At 49.1% G+C, this 23,628-nt stretch overlaps 1 protein-coding gene across 4 annotated transcripts in view; it reads right to left on the reverse strand.

The window, feature by feature from the left end:
- Positions 1-23,628, reverse strand: part of TBC1D1 (TBC1 domain family member 1) — a 213,343-nt gene that overhangs the window by 16,856 nt on the left and 172,859 nt on the right. For all 4 annotated transcript variants that reach the window (XM_084900527.1, XM_084900526.1, XM_084900529.1 and 1 more), the window contains 5 exons: positions 23,296-23,481; positions 16,626-16,787; positions 12,080-12,238; positions 5,769-6,013; positions 3,297-3,456 (listed from right to left, as the gene is read on the reverse strand). In XM_084900527.1, the coding sequence (XP_084756653.1) occupies positions 3,297-3,456; positions 5,769-6,013; positions 12,080-12,238; positions 16,626-16,787; positions 23,296-23,481 (912 nt within the window). The remainder of the gene's footprint in view (positions 1-3,296; positions 3,457-5,768; positions 6,014-12,079; positions 12,239-16,625; positions 16,788-23,295; positions 23,482-23,628) is intronic.

Here is a 23,628-nt window from a genome sequence, read left to right on the forward strand (position 1 = left end):
TGTGTGAGAAACTCCAAGTCCTACGCTGACTCCAGAACAAAGCGAGAAATAGGCGTGTTTTCCAGATTTTATCTGTGACGTCATTAGGATCAGCTTCATAGAGTACCGAATTTTCATTTCCAAAGCAGAGTTTGTTTGTTGTCAGTGCCTCCTACCCACTGAGGCAGCCTAAGGGGAGATTTTTCCCTGGAGATTTATGGCCCTGGAGCCCAGGACTGTCCGCAGGTAGCAGCTTTGGTGCCTGTGGCCAGTAGCAGCGATAACTCGGAGCTGGCCCTCCTGCCCAGGCCCCTTCCCACCCTATGATGTGATGTCTGAGCTGTTTCAAACCATTCACAACACCCCTTCCCCACCCCCACTCACCCTCTCAATCTCCACTCCTCTCCATTACCCTCTTACGACTCTCTTTAAATTTCCAGAGTAAGAAAAGTAAAATACACTGAGGTTTTAGGCAAGAAGTGAAGCTTCCAGTGGGAGAGCTTATAGTTTGTGTGACTCTTGTTAGTAAACTCAGCAAGTTTGAGGCTTTTAGTTCTTTTTAAACAATAGTATAAATCCTTCATGAACTCTCACTATTTGTTTCACCAGGAAGTGTTTTGAGGATCTCTGTTCTTCAATGCTTATTTTTTTAGGAACAAAAAATAAAAATGTACTTGGGAAGTAGTTATACAAAAGAGGGGGTTAGTAAACATATTAAGATAAAAGATTCTTCGAGTAAAATCAAATGTAAACTTCTTCAAAAGTCCTTCTGGATAGGATTGAAAAATAATAAAAATCTAGCACTTTGGTAGGAATGGGGGAGAGGCAAGAAGATAACTCAACACCCACTTATATTAAAATGCAAATTTTAGGATTTCTAGAATTTGGATATACAAGCTATTTACCCAAAGCTGCCCAATATAGTATGAACTCTCTCAATGTTTATGAACATTCCCTAAATCCCCTTTAGACGTCCCCTAATTCTAAAAACAAATGTAGAAAAAATGGGTAAGATTACAGATCTTTAAACTATCAAGTTACTGTACATAGTAGGTGTATGTTAATAATGGCAGATTTTGTAATCAAAGAAAACACAATAATTTCAAGAGAAACATCAAAAGTGCTTTATTTGAAGTAATGTCCATAGCTACTACACATTTCCCCATCTTCCAGGTAATTTGTGGATACTATACCAATAGAACTTTTCTTGTTTTAAGGCAAACCATTCAGAGACCCAATTTTCCACTTCTTTGTACGTTTTTAAGTGCTGCTCAGTGTGTGTGCCATCGATCGGGACAAGTGGTAATCTGAAGGAGCAAGGTCTAGTGAATACAGTGGGTTAATACTTCCTAGGCAAGATCTTTTAACATGTCTTTAACTGGTTTTGAAGTGTGTGATGGTGCGTCATCATGAGGCAAAATTACTTTGCCTTGTCTTCTGGCACATTCTGGTCGTTTTATGATCAAAGTGTGGATCAAATTGATTATTTGTTGTCAGTAGCAATCAGTATTAATGGTTTCACCTGGTTTTAGAAGCTCATAATACACCACACCTTCCTGATCCCATCAAATCTTTCCATTGTCTTCTTTCCAAAGCGATTTGGCCTTGCAGTCAATGTTAATGGTTGACCTGGATCAACCCATGATTTTGTGCATTTGGGACTCTCAAAATAAATCCACTTTTTATCACCAGTCATAATTCAATGCAAAAAAAGACTTTCTTTCATGTCATTGAAGCAACATTTTATGATGACTTTTTGATTTTCCATTTGTCTTTTGTTCAGTTGATGTGGCACTTTTTACCTTCCTTTAAAATATTTTCCATTTGCCGGAAACCAATTCTAGCATGTCATAATTACAAGAGTTTCATCAAAAGGTTGATGGGACTTGTGGACTCAACAAAGGCTGAGTCACATAATGTAATTACCTGTTGGAATGGGTAAAAAGCATCTCTCCCAAACCTGAATAGGATATCTGCTTGCTGCTAGACAGCTCCGGGCATCTTAATCTGCATGTTATTCCCTCCTGTTGGCCAAACACCTGAACAGCTGTAGACTATTCCCAATCTGACAATGCTTCTGTAAACTCTACCCTTTAGAGTAGGGGTGTCGAACTCAATCAGAGAAGGGGCCAAAATCTAAAATCCAGCCTAAATCGCGGGCCGAATGGTTTACTGAACAGTCATAAACTGACAATGTCATAAACTGACAGCGGAGTGCAGTGATGACAGCGCGGTGCGGGCCACATTGCAAGGCCTGGCGGGCTGGATTTGGCCCGCAGGCCTTGTGTTTGACACATGTGCTTTAGAGCAGGGGTCTTCAAACTACGGCCAGCGGGCCACATGCGGCCCGTAGAGGAGTCTGATCCGGCCCGCCAGGTTTTTTGGGCAGTGAGCGCAGCCGAGGTGTTACAGTAGGAATTAGTAGTTCATATAGTCCGGCCCTCCAGCTCTCTGAGGGACCGTGATCTGGCCCCCACTTTAAAAAGTTTGAGGACCCCTGCTTTAGAGTGTATTATTTCCACCTTGCCTTGGGAAAAATTGTGTTAATAAAAAGCACAGGTCCTGAGTCTAGGAGTAGTCTTTAGCTCTTTTAGCTGAAGCTCTTCTGACCCCCAATGCCTTTCAAAACTATCTTTCGTCTTTGGACTCCTTATTGAATCTACGCATCAGCCTTTCTCCAGATTGCTGAACCCTTTGTAATGCTGAGACAAGAACCCTGAAACCCATTGCTTGTAAAAGATCGGAAATTGTTTGCTGAGCAACTTTTAATCTTTCTGCAAGTTGTTTTTGAGTTTGACACACATCTTCATCCAATAGTGTTTGTAATTGTTGGTCTTCAAACTTTTTCAGTTGACCTGGACAGTCTTTGACTTTCACATAAAAATCATCACTTTTAAAGCATTTAAACCAGCATTCACAAGTATCTTGAGATGGAACATGTGTCCCATATGCTTCCTAAAGTATATGATTAACTATTTCTTCAAAATGAAATAATGAATTAAAACTTTCCACAAGTGGTCTTTTTTGGGCACAAATTCGACATTTTTAAGCATAAAAATATCTATGATGTTAACACCTTCAGAAATTTGACATATGAAGTTTTGAAGCTTGTCCCTACAGCCCAGTGGTGAGGGGATCGGGCCTCATCCCACAGGATGAAGGCATGTAGGGAAGCCCGATGATTGTCAGAAGTGACACCAACCCCGAAACTCAGTGTCAAACAACACCCCCTTCTAACCGAAGACACAGGCAGGAAACCCAGAGGCCTCACGTGGAGGACAGAAAATGCTGTTCTGGCAATGTGCACACCCGCTTACCGAAGACTCTGGCCACAAACCCCAGGGGGAACTGGGAGGCGAACACGGTGAGGAACCAGGGCGCGGCGTAGAGGCTGGGGCCGATCTCGTGCTCCTCCAGGTGGTTGTAGAGGTCTCTGTGGTAGTCGTGCAGGAGCCGCGAAAGCTGGTACATCTGGATCTGCAGGGACACAGGGTCAGCGCTCACTCACAGGACAGAGAAGACTTCCTAGAACCTGAAGCATCCTATTTGGCTCAGGATGTCCTTTTAAAAAATGTATATTTATGGTTGAAAGTATTACAAATGTGCCCTCCCTCTCCCCCATTGACCCTCTCTACCCCACACCCCCCAGGCCTTCACTGCACTATTTGTCTGTGACCCTCGGTTATGCACAGATGCATAATACATTCTTTGGTTCATTGATCTCAGCTACTCGTGTATCCAACCAGAGCTTCCTGGGTGCTCACTGCATGCGAGGCCCTGACTGACGGGTGCAGGCCCAGAACACTAACATTGGGTCTCCTACCACTTCCTTTCTTTTTACCGCCCCCTCGTGTTCTTGGCTAAGAGAATCTAAACTTCTGTCTTGTGGAAACACTTCATAGATTCTCTTACACATACAATTCCTAGCAAAACTTCAACCCAGGGAATCGGAAAAACGTACTAAGAGTGAAGCGAGCACACGTGGTGCTGCTGTGGGACGGCTCTGCTGTTCCCGCTCAGTTAGTAAGTTCCCTCTGGGCCCCCCGGCACCAAAGCAGAGGGTTGGTTCCCTGTGTGGAGTGCGGCAGGTCTGGCTCAGCCCAGAGTCCAGCAGCCCCACTGCCCCAGCCCAGAGAAACGATGGTCAGAGCGGGGCGGCTCCCTTCTGAGATGCCAGAAGTTGGATGTGCATTGTCCAAACTTGACCGAGCTCTTTCCAGGCCTCGTAAGTACCAGCTGTGGCCTGTTGTTGTTTTTATTTTTAAAAAATCTAATCACCGCCGAAACCGGTTTGGCTCAGTGGATAGAGCGTCAGCCTGCAGACTGAAAGGTCCCAGGTTCGATTCCAGTCAAGGGCACGAACCTTGGTTGCGGGCACATCCCCAGTGGGAGGTGTGCAGGAGGCAGCTGATCAATGTTTCTCTCTCATCATTGTTTCTAACTCTCTATCTCTCTCCCTTCCTCTCTGTAAAAAGTCAATAAAATATATATATTTTTACAAAGAATCTAATCACCAAGGTCACAAGCCCCCAAAAGAGTTGTGTGTTACAATATTAGATGATATAAAACCTGAACATTCTGCTCTGAAATGGCAGGGATGTCTGGGTTAAATGTAAGGGAGGAATGCAGGAGGAACCTGACAGGGTGCGTGGAAAGTGTGACATGGGTCAAAATCTCCTAGTGAGTGGAATGGCCTCCTTTCACGAGATTTACGTCCCCGTGGCTCATATTCAGGGCAAAGTGAATTGGACGTTTACCCACACAATTTGGTGCTAACATAACCTTTTCTAAGAATACTTTCTGAGGCTTGGAAATCACAGTATCTTGCTGGTAAGTGGCCACATAAACACATGATCCAACGTTCAGGAATATTTCCCAAGCAGGATCCGGTTTTCCTACTTCTGAAGGTGCACAATCAGCACTTGGCAGTTAAAACACTCTGCTGTTTGCTTTTCTTCTGATATGACCCCCCTCCCGTCACTGATTCATTCAACAAACACTGCCTCGGTGTCTACTGCATCCCAGTCACTGGTGTTCTGAGAACTATGGATGCAGCTCCAAGATGGACTCAGAAAATAAACAGGTGATTTCAGGCAGTGAGAGTGTGATGCAAGAGAAATGAGACAAGACGTCATGACACAGTGTACACGCCTGGGGTGGGCGAGGGGGGACGTGGTGGTCAGGAGGAGCCTCTCCTAGGATGTGATATGTGAGCTGACCCCTGGATGACAAGGGGGAAGAGTAGGGGAGGGTGGGACCGCGTGTGTGGGATCCCGGGCACAGGAAGTGGCAAACACGGTGGGAAACAGGAGTTAGACCGTGTGAAGACGCTTTGATGAAGAATAAAAGGGAGGGCCGCAGACACAGAGGGGCTAGCTGTGTAGCCTGGTCAAATTGTGTAGCCCCTCTGAGCCTCAGGGTTCCCACTTACAAATTGAGCCGATTCACAGTGTGTTCCCGAGGGTCAGTGAGGAGATCAGTGCCTATAAAACCCCGGGTCATGCCTCGCAGAGTACATTCTCTGCACAGACTGCTATTATAATGCTAACCAGTGGTGGGAAAGCTCCTTCGTGATAACACTCATGACTAGGGATGGTGGGTACTGGGAATATCGGGGTGAACACTGTAAAGTATATAACTGTCTAACCACCACGCTGTACACTTGAAACGAACATACTGAATGTAAGCTGTAGCTAAAAGATAAAAGGTTTTTCTTTTTTTAAAGATCTGGAAAGGAATCCTAAACACCATGGCCTCTGTCTCCCGCAAAGACAGGCGGAAGGTTCTACCTGCAGAATAATCATGTCCGGCCGATACTGCTTCCGCAGCCCCCGGTCAAACATCAGGAACTTGAGCATGTGGAACGCCTCCTCCTCGCCCATGTGCAGCAGCAGGATGCCGGCCACGAAGCTGAGGCCTTGGCAGTACCCCACCTCCTGGTCCAGGAGCGAGTAGGCCTTCAGGATGTTGTACAGGGACAGCTGCCCCGCGCCCAGCTGGGCCGAGAAGTATGGGTGCGTCGGGAAGGTTCGACCTGTGGAAACGAGACCCATGAGTTATAGTTTTTTTGTTTGTTTGTTTTCGTTCGTTTGTTTTTTAAAATATATTTTATTGATTTTTTTTACAGAGAGGAAGAGAGAGGGATAGAGAGTTAGAAACATCAATGAGAGAGAATCATTGATCAGCTGCCCCCTGCATACTCCCTACTGGGGATGTGCCCGCAACCAACGTACATGCCCTTGACCGGAATCGAACCTGGGACCCTTGAGTATGCAGGCCGACGCTCTATCCACTGAGCCAAACCGGTTTTGGCATGCGTCGTATTTCTAAAGAAGAAAGCCTGTGGATCAGAAACCCGATGGCCTGCACGTTACAGCGACAGCTCCTCAGAAGCCAGGTGTCCTGCAGGAGCTCTGTGTACAAGGTCATCTGGTTGTTCTATGAATAACGTTTGCAACTAACTCCTCAGTAAGCATCCGTGGTCTTGTGTGGCAGGACAAATGAGAACTGCCACGGGCCCTACAGATTCTGAATTTCCATCGGAAACAGAAGGAAACGGCCTGCCATTTAATCGGACAGGAGTACAAGTCCCAGCACCGTCTGAATGCGGCCGGGCTCTGGCGGGCTGCAGACCTTCCCCGGAGCTTTGCCAGGCTGCCCCAGACGCTTTCCCGGTGCCCGTGAGGGCTCCGGGCCACACTCGCAGTTTCTGTGCTTTTAAACCACGGCAGGACTTTGAAAGGGACTGAGGAATGGGAGGTGTTTTCCTTTCCACAAAAAAAAAAAAAAAAAAAAAACACACAAAAAAAACACGCAGAACAGTTACCTTCCTTCCAGAAAGAGGTTAAAAACACAAGTTCTCAGCATCCTGATTATTTACACAAAAAACTGGTATTCAGCAAAGCTTTAAAGACTTCTTTTGTTAGGAGGCTTTTGTGGCTGATACTTGTCAAATCCACCTCACCCTCGCCTGGAATGTGACTGATGGGGAAATGTGTTTCCAGGGAGCAGAGAAAAAAATGCCCGGCCGCCTGGGGCCCAGCAGGGACCCAGCAGGGACCCAGGTGGGGATCCTGGCCTCCTCGGATCGGCAGAGGCAGAAGGTGAATATGGGCCACAAGCTGACTGTCCAGTTTCCTTCCTCGGCCGGTGAAAGGAAGAGGACACCCCTGTGTTCTTGCTCAGCCTCCTGAGAAAGCACTCATCCACCCAGGCGGCTCCATCTGCCCTCGACTGCAGAGGCAGAAACAGTCCCCTACCTACCTTCCTGATTTCTTGTCCTGTATTCCTGGTTCCCTCAACAAATGTTCCCAAAACACGCCTCACACATGTCCTCCCACCGGGAAACGCAATCAACGGCTCCCCGGTGGAGCTCTGCACCCTCACCTCCTCACCTACCCTCCCAGCTCTCCAGGGCCGACCTCGGAACCATGAGGGGGTCCCCAGGTCTCTGAACCCTTCCCGGCTGCGGGCAGAACTGAGCGTGTGCCAAGTATGCGATGCCTGCACATGATCCTGGTCCAGGGTGGCATGCCAGCGGCCCTGGGTGCGAGCCACAGACATCGTGTGACACTGTCAGCGGCCACGTGGGAAAGTGACAGGAGGTGAAACTGATTTTACTAAGACACCCTGTCTAACCCAACATAGACAGAATACTGTCATTCTCAACATGTAATCAATATACAAATGATGGAGACATTCTGCATTCTTTGCTCATACTAAGCCTTTGAAATCCAGTGTATTTTTTACTGACAACACACCTGAGTGTTCACCAGCCATATCCAAGTGCTCGACAGACACACACACACACGCTGCCACGCTGACCACACAAGTACACTGCTTTCTGCTGATTCTCAGAGGGACTGGAAATACACAGGAAGCTCCTCACTCCATCACCCCACCCCCGTCATCCCAGTCTCCCCTCCCCCAACCTCTAAGCAGACCCAGGAGAGCGAGTGCGTGTGCACAGGGTAGGGACGGGCTGGTCATTAGAATCACCAGCAGACCCGGCCGGGTGTGGTCAGCTCTGAGGGGGCGTTATGCCACCTAATTCAGGGAGGGAGAGCTATGTGGTATGCAGTGGGCAGAGCAAGAAAAACAGAGCAATACAGTATCCTGAAAAGGACATAATAGGAGATTAAGAAGACCTGGGTTCTAGCACTTTCTGCCACTCAGCAGCTTGTAACTGGGCAAAGGACTTGATCTCTCTGGGCCCCTCGGTCACCGGAAACTGGAGTAACAAGTGCCCACACTCACCCGGGGCTGGATAACATTGAGATCCGACACAGCTAGAGAATGTCCCCAAACTATAAAACATTGCCCAACTACAGTCAACCCTTCTTACTCCTCGTAAGAAAAAAAAAAATCTTGCAAAAAAGTTGATCAGACTAACATCTGATTTTCACAAAGTAAACAAAGAAGCAGGAAGAGAAAAATCCATGAAAACTCAGAGTATGTCCAACCAGCACACGCTCCGTTCTTCTGGCCAGAGGACCAGTGTCGCTTTTGAAGAAACGCTGAAATGGGATTTGACTCGCTCTGGACCATCCACCTTTCCTGGGCCCTCAGTGAGCCGCAGTGCAGACTAAACAGGAAGCACAGACTAAACAACTGCCTTGGCAAACGTCTCCTCTTGGTGAGAGGTGGGGGAAGCAACGGGCGGCGTGGAGGCCTTCTCGGTGAGGCCTCCCTGCTCGGGCAGAGCCACCGGAGACAGGCCCGGCCAGTTCCAGAGCAGAGAGAGGCCGGCCCGGCAGGTCCCCGGGCAGAGCCTGGAGGATGCACTGAGGTTACTGGGGACCGCACTGCTGGGAACAGAGCTTCTTTCCGGCCGGGGAAGGAGTCTGGGGGACGGGGAGGGAAGTGGGCAGAGAGGCAGAGCTCTCGAGGAGGCGGCTGCAGCGGGCCTGCAGGGTGGGAGCCAGGGAGCATGGCGCTGATGGGCATGGAGCTGGCCCTGCCTGCGAATGAGAAAGGCCCACCCTAGGCTCCCACGGCGGGGAAAGGCGTCAGCAGGCCTCAGGCCAGGGGAGGCCACCCTGGGTGTGAGCCTGGCAGACAGCTCCCCAGGGAGAGGACACCCCGGCCCCGGGCTGAGCTGGCATCTTCCCGCGGGAAAGTGATTCCATCCTGGCCATGGAAGAAGGAGAGGAAAGCTAGGAGAAGAGGACTTTCGAATTAAGGAGGGGAAGCATGCTCCCCAGTCCTCCCCGATCCTGGGAAGTGAGAGGGGAGGGTAAGGGCGCCACAGAAAAACTGTCTGTGCTCCCTCCCTTTCCACCTCCTACTCTGAATTCATTTTTCACTTCATTTCACATGACAGGAACATGATGTCATTTTTTCTGTTACTCATCACATTAGCAAACAGAGCTATTGCCAATTCACAGAACTGCTCTGCCCGGGGTCAGTGGGCCACACGGGCACCAGCGCCACTTGGTCCCCGAGGTGTAATCACGGCCTGTCAGCATCCGCCCCACCCAGCCACGTGTTTCCAAGGGAACACGCGGGCTCCTGGGCTCGGGGGGCCCTTATGACACAGAGCCACAGTGGGTTTGGGCTGCCAGTTAAACTGTGTGGCCATGGCCACCATCTGACCGGCCTGTGCCTCAGTTCCCTCATTTCCTATCTCAGGGCTGTCGTGAGGGTCACGTGAGCTCGAGGAGCCGGTGCAGGGCGCCTCATCTTCAACATCTCAAAAGACAAATTGAACACGGGAAAAGCTCTGCCCTCGGAGCTAGGGGAGCAATGGGGAAACAGCCCCAGTCCAGCCCCCAGGGCCGTGCATCCCATGGGGAGAGAGGCAATGAAAAAGCGGCTCCTGCCGAAACCGGTTTGGCTCAGTGGTAGAGCGTCGGTCTGCGGACTGAAGAGTCCCAGGTTCGATTCCGGTCAAGGGCATGTACGTTGGTTGAGGGCACATCCCTGGTGGGGGGTGTGCAGGAGGCAGCTGGTCGATGTTTCTCTCTCATCAACGTTTCTAGCTTTCTATCCCTCTCCCTTCCTCTCTTTAAAATATCAATAAAATATATTTTAAAAAAAGAAAAAAAAAAGAGGAAAAGCTGCTCCTGCACCTGGCTGGTGTGGCTCAGTGGTTGAGCGTCAACCTGCCCCAGGCACCAAGAGGTCATGGTTCGATTCCCGGACAGAGCACATGCCCAGATTGCAGGCTGGATCCCAGTGCTCGGGGGGTGGGGGGGTGGGGAGAAGGTGCAGGAGGTAGCTGGTCATGTTCCTCTCTCATCGATGTTTCTATCTTTCCTTCTCCCTCCCTCTCTCTCTAAAATCAATAAAAACATATTTAAAAAAAGAAAAAAGCTGCCGCCGCTGCCACAGCACCAAGGACAGTTGTGGGGAGTGCAGGGTGCTCGGCAGCACAGGCTGAGTTCCTCGGAGCAAGGTACTCCCCCACCTCTCTCTGCAATTCCGTTTTCTCAGCTCTCAAAGGGGACAGAATAACGGCTACCTGGTGGTGCTATGAGGATTACAGGAAGCAGTTTTTTGGTTTTTTAAAAAATATATTTATTTATTTATTTGTTTAGTTAGTTATTTTAATATATTTTTAATAATTTTTTACAGAGAGGAAGAGAGAGGGATAGAGAGTTAGAAACATCAATGAGAAAGAATCATTGACCAGCTGTCTCTTGCACACCCCCTACTGGGGATGTGCCCGCAACCAAAGTACATGCCTTTGACTGGAATGGAACCCGGGACCCTTCAGTCTGAAGGCTGACACACTATCCACTGAGCCAAACCGGTTTCGGCTACAGGAAGTAGTTTTAAGTAAACATCACAAACACTTGGTGTAGGGGTCCTCAAACTTTTTAAAGTGGGGGCCAGATCACGGTCCCTCAGAGAGCTGGAGGGCCAGACTATATGAACTACTAATTCCTACTGTAACACCTCGGCTGTGCTCACTGCCCAAAAAACCTGGCGGGCCGGATCAGACTCCTCTGCGGGCCGCATGTGGCCCGCGGGCCGTAGTTTGAAGACCCCTGGAAGGTAAAGTGAAGTATCAGCTGTGAATGCTAACGATAACTGTAGCACTAGTTAATGTGGTAAATGTCATTGGGGTGGGGAGGGTCAGCTATGGGTGGGACAGATGGCTTAGCAGGGCACCTCCTCCAGCCAAAAGGTAGGAGAAGTGCTATGCCAGGGCGTTTCTCAGAGATGATGGCTGAGCTTAGACCAGGAGTGGCATTTATGAAAATGGCTCTGAGGAGTGCTGTGTGGCTGGGCAGCAAAGCCTCCACGCTGCCTGAGCCGGCTCCCCCGGTTCCTGGGCACAGCCTCCTCCCGCCCGGCCGCCGCGGGCCCTGAAGAGCCGGGTGCTGCCAGGCCTGACGCACAGGGGGGGCCCCGGCAGGTCCCGGGTGGGCATTCGAGAAGCAGGGCCACGGGCTCTGCAGGCAGCGGGGCCGGGTTCCTGCGCCTTCACACGGAGCCCATGCCCCCCGGGCCCTGCCGCTGGGGGAGACAGGGACCCCGAGAGAGACGGCAGGCAGAGAGGACAAGCCGGAGGCTCTTCTGCGTGTCCTCATCACACCCCCGTCACACGTGCTCCTCGCTGTGGCCGCGGCCCGTGTCCAACCCCTCGTTCCCATCGGAGCATTTCCAAAGCTACCCAAGGGACACCATGCCTGCCCTTTTCCAAAATAACGCTGCCCCGGGCGCAGGCAGTCTGCTCTCTGCAGTCTCTCTAATAAGCCCTGCTGGAAAGCAGCAAAGGCCGGGGACTGTCTCCTGTAATCACCACAGGCCTCAGCCCTGACACTCCCGTCTCCCCGATGCTCCTTCGTTCCGCTGAAAAGCTCCTGTCAATAGGTGAATGACTGGCCTGAACCACAGTCACGCCTGGAGCCCTCGTGCCTGCCCCGCTGCCCGCTGAGCAGGCTCGGCCGCTGCCTGGAGAGGGGGAGAGGCTTTCCATGAGTGTGTGGCCGGGGCATCCCTGATTACTCCAGGGCTTTATTTAATTGAAAGGCTCGGCAGCAAAGCTTGACGGCTAAGCCTAGAGGCAGATCGCTAAATAATCCGGACGGTCTCCCCAGATGTCTCTAGTGAGTGCAGCTTCTGCTCGCACACCGCATCGATCCGCACTCACCGAGGTCGATGAGGATGGCGTGCTGCTGGGAGGTGAGCTGCTTCAGGAGCTCCTTGTACGGCGTGTCCCTGGGCTGCTGCTTCGGGGGCAGCTGGTGCTTCAGGTGGTACTGCTCCGCCAGGAACTTCCAGATCTCGCCGCGGTGATGGCGCGGCACACCTGGGGGGAGGGAGGGAGGAGTACAGAGGGACTTTATGCACAGAATACAGCTTCATAATAAAAATGAGCCGAAACTGGCTTGGCTCAGTGGACAGAGTGTCGGTCTGCGAACTGAGGGGTCCCAGGTTCGATGCCAGTCAAAGGCATGTACGTTGGTTTCTCTCTCATCGATGTTCGATGTTTCTAGCTTTCTATCCCTCTCCCTTCCTCTCTGTAAAAAAAAAATCAATAAAATAAATTTTAAAAATGAGTTGGGTTGTAGTCCATCAATCTGAATTCTTGTTCTGTTATAACTAGCAGCATAGGAAACAGCCAGAATTTTGTCCTATTTGCTCCCTTCCTTCCTTCCTCTGTGCCCTGCATCTTTCCCCTCATACCCCTTGACCCCCTCCCACTTTCCTTTCATCTTTCAAATATACACGCTTTGGGATTATGCTAGAATCTTCCAGGGATAAATAGTGGGCGGCGGGAGCCATCTACCTGATGCCAATTCACTGTGCCCTGAGAGAGAAGACCAAGCATGTAACTCTACCACAGAATGTCACCTCGTAAAAGGGGCATGACCCAAGGGCGTGGACATGAAGGAAATCCAGATTTCACAGAACCTCTCGCTTGTGCGAGAGGGCGTGCAGGAGGCAGCCGATCAATGGTTCTCTCCATCACTGATGTCTCTGCCGTTCTCTCCCTCTCCCTTCCTCTCTGAAATCAATAAAAAATATAATTAAGGAAAAAAAAAAAGAAAGAAAGAAGTGCATCCTGAAAAACATGTTAAGTGATTGATAGTGGGGCTTTTCACAAAATAGCTTTTTCCAACTGGGAAGTTTTCCCAGTTCTGAGATGAACAATTTCCTCTTATTACTAAATCGTTCCCATTAAACTTATCAGACCTTTATTTTATTTTTTTTCAAGGAAAAAAACACGGGCTGTCACTGGACAGTACCACATACTCTAGTATTTAAGAGAAGGCTTAGTTCTGTTCTTTAAAAACAAAGGGTCACGCACATGAATGACCTGGAGTAACCTTCCCACCCTTGGTTGTGCCTCCTCTCCTAACGAAAGGGAGGAACCCGGGGGAGTCTGCGCAGGACCCGCAGGCAGGGCTCTGCGTGGACCGGCGGCTGCCTTCCACCCAAACGTAAACACCTCTTGGTTTTTATGACTTGAGAAGCAACACGCGCTATTTAAATCAAAAACTTCTGAAAAGCCAAAGGCATAAAGAAGAAAACGAAAACTACCCACAACCAGAGGGACTATATAAATCACCGTCCAAAGCGGGATGCTTTGAGAGCGAAGGGGAGGCAGGGTACTAATTGTCTCGCTGGAACAGGCTGTGAAGCAGGGCTATGCCAGGCAGCCAGATGCACGGTCATCCTGCCCGTTACCCAGAGGGCTGCGCACACCTCAGGATGTTTTCCTGCAGACACGCGCACTGGGCGCCTTCTTTCATTGACCGATTCCTGCTTGTGCATCCGTACAAATCTGCCGTCATTTTCAGGGAGTAAGACGTGGGTGTGGTCCCGCGGTTGGGGATTCTGGCTCTGTTCTATAGTCTGGCCTTTATAAACAATGCCACAATAAGCATTCTTCCCCACTGCAGAACGCTGCGACTGATAGCATTTGGGTGTCTATACGTGGCGTTGCTGGGTCAGAGGTAAGCCGTCTGCCTCCGGCCCACCCTGCCCACGGCTCAGGGAGCCAGCCGCTTGGCAATGCCACTCCCAGAAAAGCACACTCCGGTCCACAAAGTTCTCCTTAGCATCTTTTATTCGTTAGATAAATGAGATCATTTAAATAAATCACTAAAGGAACCGTTTTAAACCCAAGCTAAACTTTGGAGTATGTAAAATTCCCCGAAACTATTCCTCCTTCTCCCAAGCTGACATCCTAATCCTGCAGCTCTGATTCGGTTTTAACTTGGAAAGTTCATAAAGCCCTTCATTTCCATCAGGCAGGGGCTCTTACCCACACGGGGACTGTCTTTTCTGTTAAGGGCGTGGAGGTGACTTGGCCTATACCTGGAAGGCCGGAGGTGTGGTTCTGACTTAACCTCATTCTCTTAATCTGAGCTGCAGGCTGGACTGTGGCCATGTTTGCAGTAATTAGGTCCTATGTGTAGAAGCCAGCTGAATAACTGACAAAGCCCCTCCTACAGTGAGAGAGACCGTTCCTGCCACGGAGAGCCAGGTGGCAATGACGGAAACCCATTTTTCCAGGTTAGCCTCAGCTCCCCTCAGTACACACATTGTCCAACCACTTATCCTTAACGCCACTACACAGGGTCCAGATACTGACAGTATTTCTAGAAGCACCCCCGCCCCCATGAAAACGCATGACGAAAACCAGTATACCAGGTGTCACGCTTCTAAGAAAGTCAAACATCTGGAACAGCGGTCACAGGCCCTGGGAGGTTTACCTTTTGCAGAAGCAACGCCACCTGAAGACCATCACGTAGTCAACAGTGAAAGGGGACAGAATGAACTCATCCTTTCCTCAGCTTCCTCCTTTTTCAAAACAGCGATCTGGGGCCACGTGATGCAATGGCAAGCCTCCAGCAATCACTATGTGAGCACGGAAGAGCGCTCTGAGACCCTCTGCTTGGTCCACGCCCCCCGCTCTAGCAGCCAGGGGGCCAGAGCCCAGCAAAGTGAGGACACCTGCCAGAGCTCACACAGGGAGCCTGGCCCATCTGCAACCTGTGTCCCCCACCTGCCCTATTTCTGGTCTCAGAGAATAACACGGCCGAGGCACGGCTCAACCACAGGCAGGGCCTGCGCTGCCCAGAACGGTGTGTGTGTGTGTGTGTGTGTGTGTGTGTGTGTGTGTGTATGTGTGTGTGTATGTGTGTGTGTGTTTCTGTGTGTGTGGACCAGCTCTGGCCATTATTCAACTGCTCTAAGCCCAAGTCTCCTTCTTATTCATAGAAAGGGAAAGTCATACTAGTAATAACTATGTGTTACTAAAAATGGGTGCTGTCGCCGAAACCGGTTTGGCTCAGTGCATAGAGCGTCAGCCTGCGGACTGAAAGGTCCCAGGTTCCATTCCGGTCAAGGGCATCTACCTTGGTTGCGGGCACATCCCCAGTAGTGGGTGTGCAAGAGGCAGCTGATTGATGATTCTCTTTCATCGATGTTTCTAACTCTCTATCCCTCTCTCTTCCTCTCTGTAAAAAATCAATAAAATATATTAAAAATATATTAAAAATAAAATAAAATAAAATGGATGCTGTCAAAACCAAGATAACGGTTAGGTAATGCCTAATTGACTATTGAACAAAACCACTTGCTCCTTTACTCTCTTAGAGATGAATGAGGCATGTGTATCTTCTCCCATTGATCAACTAATGAAGTCAGAAGAAAACCATAAGATTTATATGTATCTGCAACCCTTTTTCTAAACACTTGGTTATTCGGACTAGACCGGCCAGATCCCAGGAGCCCCGGAATCAGATTAGACTCACAAAGCCCCGCCCTCGCCAGCAGACACTCATATGCAGTTTAAAAGAATTGGCTGTTTCACTTGGACACTGATGATCATTGATAATCATTGAAGTTAAGCTCTCACATGGTGCTTCCCTAACTATCTGTGATGTAGGACCAGCTTTTCTTTTAAGATTCTCCAATCCACAGCAAACTGGTACTTTTATAAAACTTAGCACAAAATAAAACTTACCACAAAATAAAATGAGGGGGAGGGAGGAAATAAAAGTCCACTATTTTTCATCAGGATCTGTCAAATTGCTGGAAAAGTTTCTAAAGACTTAGTCTTAAGTTCTGTATTCATCTTGGACCAGTAACAGTTTGGACTGGTACACGGTCAGCAGACCACACTAAAAAAGTAAAAAATAAAAAATAGCAGAACTGCCCGCCCTCCAGGGCCTCTGGGCGGAGCAGACGCTGCTGTGGCATCGGCTCGCTTACTCCTCGCAGCAGCCTCTGTTGTCACACACGTGGAAGTGGGGCTCAGAGAGGTTCAGTCCTTTGCCCAAGATCACATTGTAAAGTGGGGGGCTGGGGTCTGATCCAGGATGACCTGCCTGGAGTCTGTGTCAAAAGCTCTATGCTGTACTCGGAGGGAAGCCACCCAGCTAGTTCTCAGCTTACTACTGAACTGAGGGTGCATCTTCATAGCGTTACCCAGTTTGTAGGCAACTAAGTCCTTGGGTTTTCCTCTGTCTGCTCCCTGTTTCCTGGGCATTTTAATTGATGTGCTTAAGAGGAGTCATGAGCTGTGATGAAAGTCACATCAACTAAGATATCTGGAAACAGATGAATGGAAGAATGATAAAAAGGGGGTGAGACGGGACATAAACATTTCTTTTTTTAAATGTTTGCGTCCCAACCTTCAGTGAGGGGTGAGGTTTGCTGGACTGTTCCCCAGCCAGGCTCACCTTGCCCAACAGCCGCGTGCATTTTCTCCATGTCGAACTTGATTTTGGACCTTCCCGGCGTGCTCAGCATCTTTTCCCACACCGCCGTCACTTCCTTCAGGCAAGGCGTGATCTCTTCGTAGTCGAGCTTCAGGCGCTTGTTCAGCAGGTCGTTTTTGGAGGCTACGGCAGATCAGGGAAGAGCATGTTAGTGAACACCATATGCGTCTCCTACTGCCCAATGCGGCTGCCTAACAGAAAAACGCTATCTAAGCCGAGAGAGGCTCTCCAAGGACACTTCCCTCTCATGTCGAGCCAAACCTTCTAGAAGGCTACGGGCTTCTACTGAGAGTCCTGTTTCTGCTTCCTGGAACGGAACGGAACAGAATACATGCACACTCTTCATACGCGTCTCCTCGCACCTGAGGGTAGCTAGTATTTCCCACCAACCCTATTCTGTTTAAAGCTTCACGAAGAAGAATGATACCTAAACCACCAAAGGGGGGTAAGGGGAATAGAGCAAGAGTTTAAAAGGACAGTTCTAAGAAAGGTTGAAACTGATGGCCTAATTCTACCTAAAAGCACTAAATCCTATTTAGATACCGAGTCCACTCCACTCACATTGGGATCCGGACTGTGCGTTTATCAGGAGAGCAGTTAGGATAGAGGGCTACGTACAAGCCAACACACAGACTTTGGCAGAGCTGGCGAACTCGGTTTCTTCACGGTGACAAACACTGCATGTCTTACATACTTTGTGTTTAATAACCTTTCGTCTGAATGCCCCTCTGAGGCACCAGGGGCTGAGCAGCCTCCCCGAAGTCCGGGAGCAGGAGGCAGAGCAGCCGGCCCTGGGACCCGGCCTCGGGGTGCTACGAAGCTTGCTGCTAGTGATTACACGTCTTTTCTGGGATTGGGCCCAAGTCAGTTAGGGGCCTTAAATGTTTTATAGAATCCGGGGCAGCTATCTGAGCCTGGAGTATTTTTCAGTGAAAGGTTTTCAATACAAATATGATCTATTTAAGAGGCCTGCGGCCACTCCAATCTTCTTGCTCTTGTCAGCACTTACCAGTTTTTGGTCAAGTGCATCTTTTTGAGAGGTTTGTCTGCTTCATCTAGTAGTCAAGTTTATTGGCATAAATTTGCTCTTCCTCCTACAGACACTGGTAAGTCAGTGCATACACCTCATGAGTGTGTCCTTGACTCCCTGAAGATATACATGCTCTCCCCCGGCAACCACATTTCATTTGGAGGCGGCCAAAGCTGAGCAGGGTCCTTCCTGTGCCCTGTGAGAAGTGCTGGTGGCAGGATTCGAAGCCCTCTGCTTTGTTCTGAACACCAGTTCCCATTACTTTTAAAATGAGAATTACAGCCCGGCCTGGTTGGCTCAGTGGTTGAGCATCGACCTATGAACCAGGAGGTCACAGTTTGATTCCCGGTGATGATTCCCAGTCAGGGCGCATGCCCGGGTTGCAGGCTCGATCCCCGGTGTGGGGCGTGCATAAGGCAGCCGATCAATGATTCTCTTTCCCTTTCCCTTCCTCTCTGAAATCAATAAAAATAATAAATGAATAAAATGAGAATTACAGCTACTTCACTGAGTAGCTCTTGCGAGGATTAAATGTGATGAACTAGAGCAAGCATGCACACAACGCCTGCTTCACTCACACATGCATCACAAATTATATTATCAAAACTATAGACAGTGGAAGGCACAGAATGTTGCTTTACAAACTAAGTGCTGATGATGTAAAATAAAATACTTTCTTTTTCCGATCTAGAAATTTAGCAAATGCTAATGCAGTAAATCTGGCTCAGGGGACCCTGGTGGTGGACCTTACTCCTCTGACCCTCACTGGCCCAATTACCGCTGCTCTGAACAAATACATCAAAACAGGGCACTGCAAAGGCCCGAGAGACCCTGGGCCCAGCCCCTCACTCACAGGCACAGTCACTGGAGCTCAGAGCAATTAAGGGCTTGACAAGGTTACTGACTGGCTGATGGGTAGCAAGTGATTCAGGCCTAGTGCTCTCTTATGTTTTGCAATGTTTCATCTATCTCTCTTCTTTTCCTTCTTACTTTGAAGAATTTGCAAGGTCCTGCTAAACAATTCCCTAGATCTGTGGAGGTCAAATGTTTTAAAAAATGTCAGCCCCAGACTTTTTCGTGGCTTTGAGGAAGCACAGAAGGTGTCCAACCCCCGTGGCCAATCGGGTCAGGCCTGGCCTTGCTTAATGCAAGCGGCACGGGGCTCCGGGAGCCACGCACACCTATTTCCCTGGCCGTGACCTCGGCCTGCCTGGGAGCGTCTGGCTGCACTGAGAGGCCGGCAGGCAACACAAGAGACAGGCTCTGGAGTCTACAGGACGGGAGCATCTGGCCAGAAGGTGCAGCTGCAAAGGCTTAATCCATACATTCTGCTGTTGGCCTAGGCCAGTGGTCGGCAAACTCATTAGTCAGCAGGGCCAAATATCAACAGTACAACGATTGAAATTTCTTTGGAGGGCCAAATTTTTTAAACTTAAACTTCTTCTATCAACACTTCTTCAAAATAGACTCGCCCAAGCCGTGGTATTTTGTGGAAGAGCCACACTCAAGGGGCCAAAGAGCCGCATGTGGCTCTCAAGCCGTGGTTTGCCGACCACGGGGCTACGAAACATCCTACTGTGCAGCATCCTGACACCACCACTTCCTAAAATCCAAAATGCCTGTCACCCAAGGCAGATGGTGCGGGCCAGTGATAAACAACAAGGTGCCAACGCAAGATTTTTAGAAACTGTTTGAAATACCATAGTGAACCAGGGTCTGCAGCCCCCGGTGGGTGAGTTTCTGGGGCTGGGGAAACCAGGACCACAGGAGAGTCATGGAAACACTTGTTATTGTTTAACATGGACGTGTGAGCTAACTTGGACTTTGGGCTAACGTTCAGATCGGATTTACGTCCCTTGTGTAGGGTGGGCTGTGGCTGCCATTCCCAATTCTGCGCCTTTAGCAACCGCTTCCACAGCGAGAGCACTTCCCACCGCCACCGCCTCCGGAAAGCTGAGAGAGAGAAAGCTAGGGGCCTGGGAGCCTCAGTAGTTAAATGGCCCCTGAGCTTGTAGGGATTTTGGAAGAACTGAACCCGTTATATTTAATATTTTTACAACCAACGTGTAACATTTGTCTAACCAGGGGAAAACCTTTTAAAAGTATCTTCAGTTACAATTCAATTAAAATTCCAAATTCGATGGGTCACTATGCAGATGTAATAACTGTATCGTTTTAACCTCAAACAAGAAATGCTGAACTATGAGAGTCGGTCCGACAGGCAGTAACGTGCAGACAAGAGCTAGGCTTGCACTGAACCACGTCCTGCTGCCTGGCATAGGCTGCCTGCGTATCTGCTTGTAAGAGAGAGAAGGGCCTGAGGAGGGACATGCGGGGGACTGCTGGGGATGCCCTTTAGTGCCCACATCACCGGAAAAACAAGCTGTTTAACTGGGGGAGTCACAATTCAGCCTCCCCCTGTCTACACTACAGTGAGCAAGGCCAATGTCAATGACGTGGTTTGGTTCTTTCTCAGATGCAATGCTTCTAGAACTGTAATAATATTTGGTCCATATACGTAAAAGTCAGGATCTAGGCGTAACGGTAGGCAGGACCTCATACGTGTTTCTTCCGTTTCTTTTCCAAAGAGCTTGCCAGCTGGCCTGACCCCGTGATCAATTTTAAGAGCCACTCCCAGCCACTTCCAGCTGCAATTTAACTTTCCTTTGTAAAAGCAATTGGGGGCGGGGGGACAATAGAATGACTGATTTCTAGCACGCAGTGCATTCCCTGATAAGTTTAATGACAAAATCCCGCCCCCTATCCCACCTCAGCACAGCTTACTAAATATTTTTTAAGCAATTCACAAACAGGCTTTTACTGATGATGATTGCTCAGCAATATAGGTCCTGTACGCACCGATACAATGCTTTCTAAATTACATTTAGCAAGCTGACTGTGCTTTTGCCGCAAAGGTCAACATGTGTTGGACTTCACAGAACTAAAAAGAGAAATGAATCCCAGCGGTAAAAACGAAAGGCCACACAGGACGGAACGCTGCAGGTGAAATGAGGAAGGCGGAGAGGCGCTGGGCGGGGCCGGTGCACACACACCCTGCCAGGTGACCTCAGGAAATGTCCCAGCTCACGCTGGCTGGGCAAGTGGCCATTTACACAGCTTTCCCGGAACTCTGCTTCTGTGCTACCCTGATCCTTTCCCTCATTCCCGGAGGCCAGCCAGCACCATCCCCGTTTCACAGGGCAGCCCACTTTCCCTGGCTGTCATGTGCACAGTCAACCAGGATAGGCACTAAGGTGTATGGCCTACCTGATAAACACGACTGCCCTTCCCTTTCAACAAAAATCTCAACCGACATGCACAGGGGCATGGCTGCTGTGCTCCAGAGCTGTCATTCAACTGATGACACACTCCATGATGCCATCCCCATCAGAGCTCCTTTGGGTCGCTGCTTTTAGAGTTAATCACCTCAGGGACCCACAGGAAACTGGGAGAAGCATGGAGCTGGGAGAAGTCCTAGCACTTGCAGCAGCCTCACGGGGCGGCCCATCTCACTCAGCTTCGATACTGCGTCTCTTAAAACGGCTGGGCTACTTTCATATCAAAAGGTCTTATTACTTCCTATTCCATTTCTTATATTTGGTCAAAGATAATAGACTTAACTGGACTATGAAACGTAGGAATCAAATCTAGTGTCTTAATGACTTTCAGCTTCTTACAAACAGCAAGATGGTTATTAAAAGATGAAGATGGGCCGAAACCAATTTGGCTCAGCGATAGAGCGTTGGTCTGTAGACTGAAAGGTCCCAGGTTCGATTCCGGCCAGGGGCATGTACATTGGTTGCGGGCACATCCCCGATAGGGGGTGTGCAAGAGGCAGCTGGTCGATGTTTCTCTCTCATTGATGTTTCTAGCTCTATCTCTCTCCCTTCCTCTCTGTAAGAAAATCAATAAAAAATATATTTAAAAATAATAAATAAATAAAAGATGAAGATGGACAATCAGGGAAGGAGTTCAATGAAACATACAGCAGTCCCCCACCCCCTTATCTACAGGGAATGGGTGCCAAGACCTCCAGGGGATGCCTGAAACCACAGAGGGTACTGGGTACTCTATACGCTATGATCTCCCTATACATACTCACCTTCTCCCTTAAAGGAAGCACATCCGAATTGCCAGTATCACCACTGTTGTGCTTCGGGGCCATCGCTGGGTAAAATAAAGGTGACTGAACACAAGCACCGGGACACCATGACTGTGACTCTGATGACTGAATCCGCTACTGAATGGTTAACGGCAAGTAGTACGGGCGGCAAGGAAATGTGTGACAAAGGGATGGTTGATGTCTGGGCAGGATGGAGGGGGACAGAGCTCAAGGTTTCATCACAATACTCAGAACAGAACACACATTAAAACTTATGAATTGTTTGCCTCTGGAATTTTCCACTTAATATTTGCAGACCACAGGTTAACTGAAAACCACAGCTAACAGGAGACCGCTGGACTCTAATTCCAAAGTCTCCTTGGGAGTGACGGCACGGCTGAACTCCCTGCCTAGGCTCCCTCTGAGTGTGCGTCCAGACTCCCTGATCAAGTTCCTCATTATTTATAGCCAGGCCGCTCTCTCCACTCTAAGTCCCACGTTCTTTCCATTATACCATCTAGGGAACATAAACTCAGCTCTTAGCTGCTTCGAAAATAATACTCATTGCTTCAAGTGACAGCATGGAAACAGGAAATGAACAAAATCTAAAGCTTGCAAAGTTCACGACTTATTTTGATCCTGACGTGACCCTGGGCAGGTTGCTTGGCTTCTCTGGGCCCTAGTTTCCTTTCTCCTTCAGAGTAAAACATGGAGCTGTTCTGAGGGCCGAGGGAGTCTGGCTGCATAGACACCCAGAGAGCACACAGGTGGAGCCCCACTAATGCTGGCCTGTCCGGTTACTGCAGCTCACTAACCACGCACACAGAGTGAGGTGATGAAGTTAGCGATCACTAGTATGTAGCATTAGTTCATATGTAACATGGAGGCACAGACTATGGCTGAGGGCAAAGCAGGGAGAGAGAGGCGAGAACAAAACAAAATCCACTTCTAGAAGGTTAGAGCTTACATTTGCAGGTTGTCTCTCCGAAGTTCTAGACACTATGCTAAAAATGATCATATAGGAATAACTAATACAGTTAGTGAGATCATTGGATCTCCAAAAAGTGGTGTTAATCTTACTGATATGTTAAAGTAAACAGAAATTTACATGCATGTAGTTGTGCAGTTGTATGTAAAGTTGTAGGCACGGGAGAGTGTCTTTCTTTCTTCCTTTTTTAAAAATATATTTTATTGATTTTTGTACAGAGATAAAGAGAGAGGGAGAGTTAGAAACATTAATGAGAGAGAATCATCGATCAGCTGCCCCTTGCACACCCCCTACTGGGGATGTACCCACAACCAAGGTACATGCCCTTGACCGGAATTGAACCTAGGAACTTTCAGTAAACAGGCCAATGCTCTATCCACTGAGCTAAACCAGTTTCGGCTGTCTTGCTTTCTTTTAAAGACAGCACGCTTATGGCTGGTGTGATTTCACTTCCACGCCGAGATAAGTGATGATCATCGGGCCTGCTGAGGATAAAAAACGGCAGACTGACCTTGGAGCTTCTGGTTCTCCTTCTCCATCCTGAGGAGGAGGATCTGCTGCAGAATCGCCTTGCGCCACAGTTCGCGGAGCTCGCGGGACGTCCTTCTCTTCTCCTCCGGGACCGGGCCAAAGGGCCCATCCTCACACACCGGCTCTAATGGAGACCGCGGCGGGAGCTCTCCCAGCTCGGAATAATCTGGACGGGAAAAGGGCATTTCAGAATGGTCATTTTTTTCAATAACCATTTATATTCAAACGTGTTGCCAAATCAGAAAATTCTCCTCACCACATGATGACGCTACCCAGACTGATGATTCATGTCTTAATATGCACCGTAATAAAC

The sequence above is a fragment of the Pipistrellus hanaki genome, assembly GCF_964339955.1.
Source record: "Pipistrellus hanaki genome assembly, chromosome: 1".
NCBI lineage: Eukaryota > Metazoa > Chordata > Mammalia > Chiroptera > Vespertilionidae > Pipistrellus > Pipistrellus hanaki.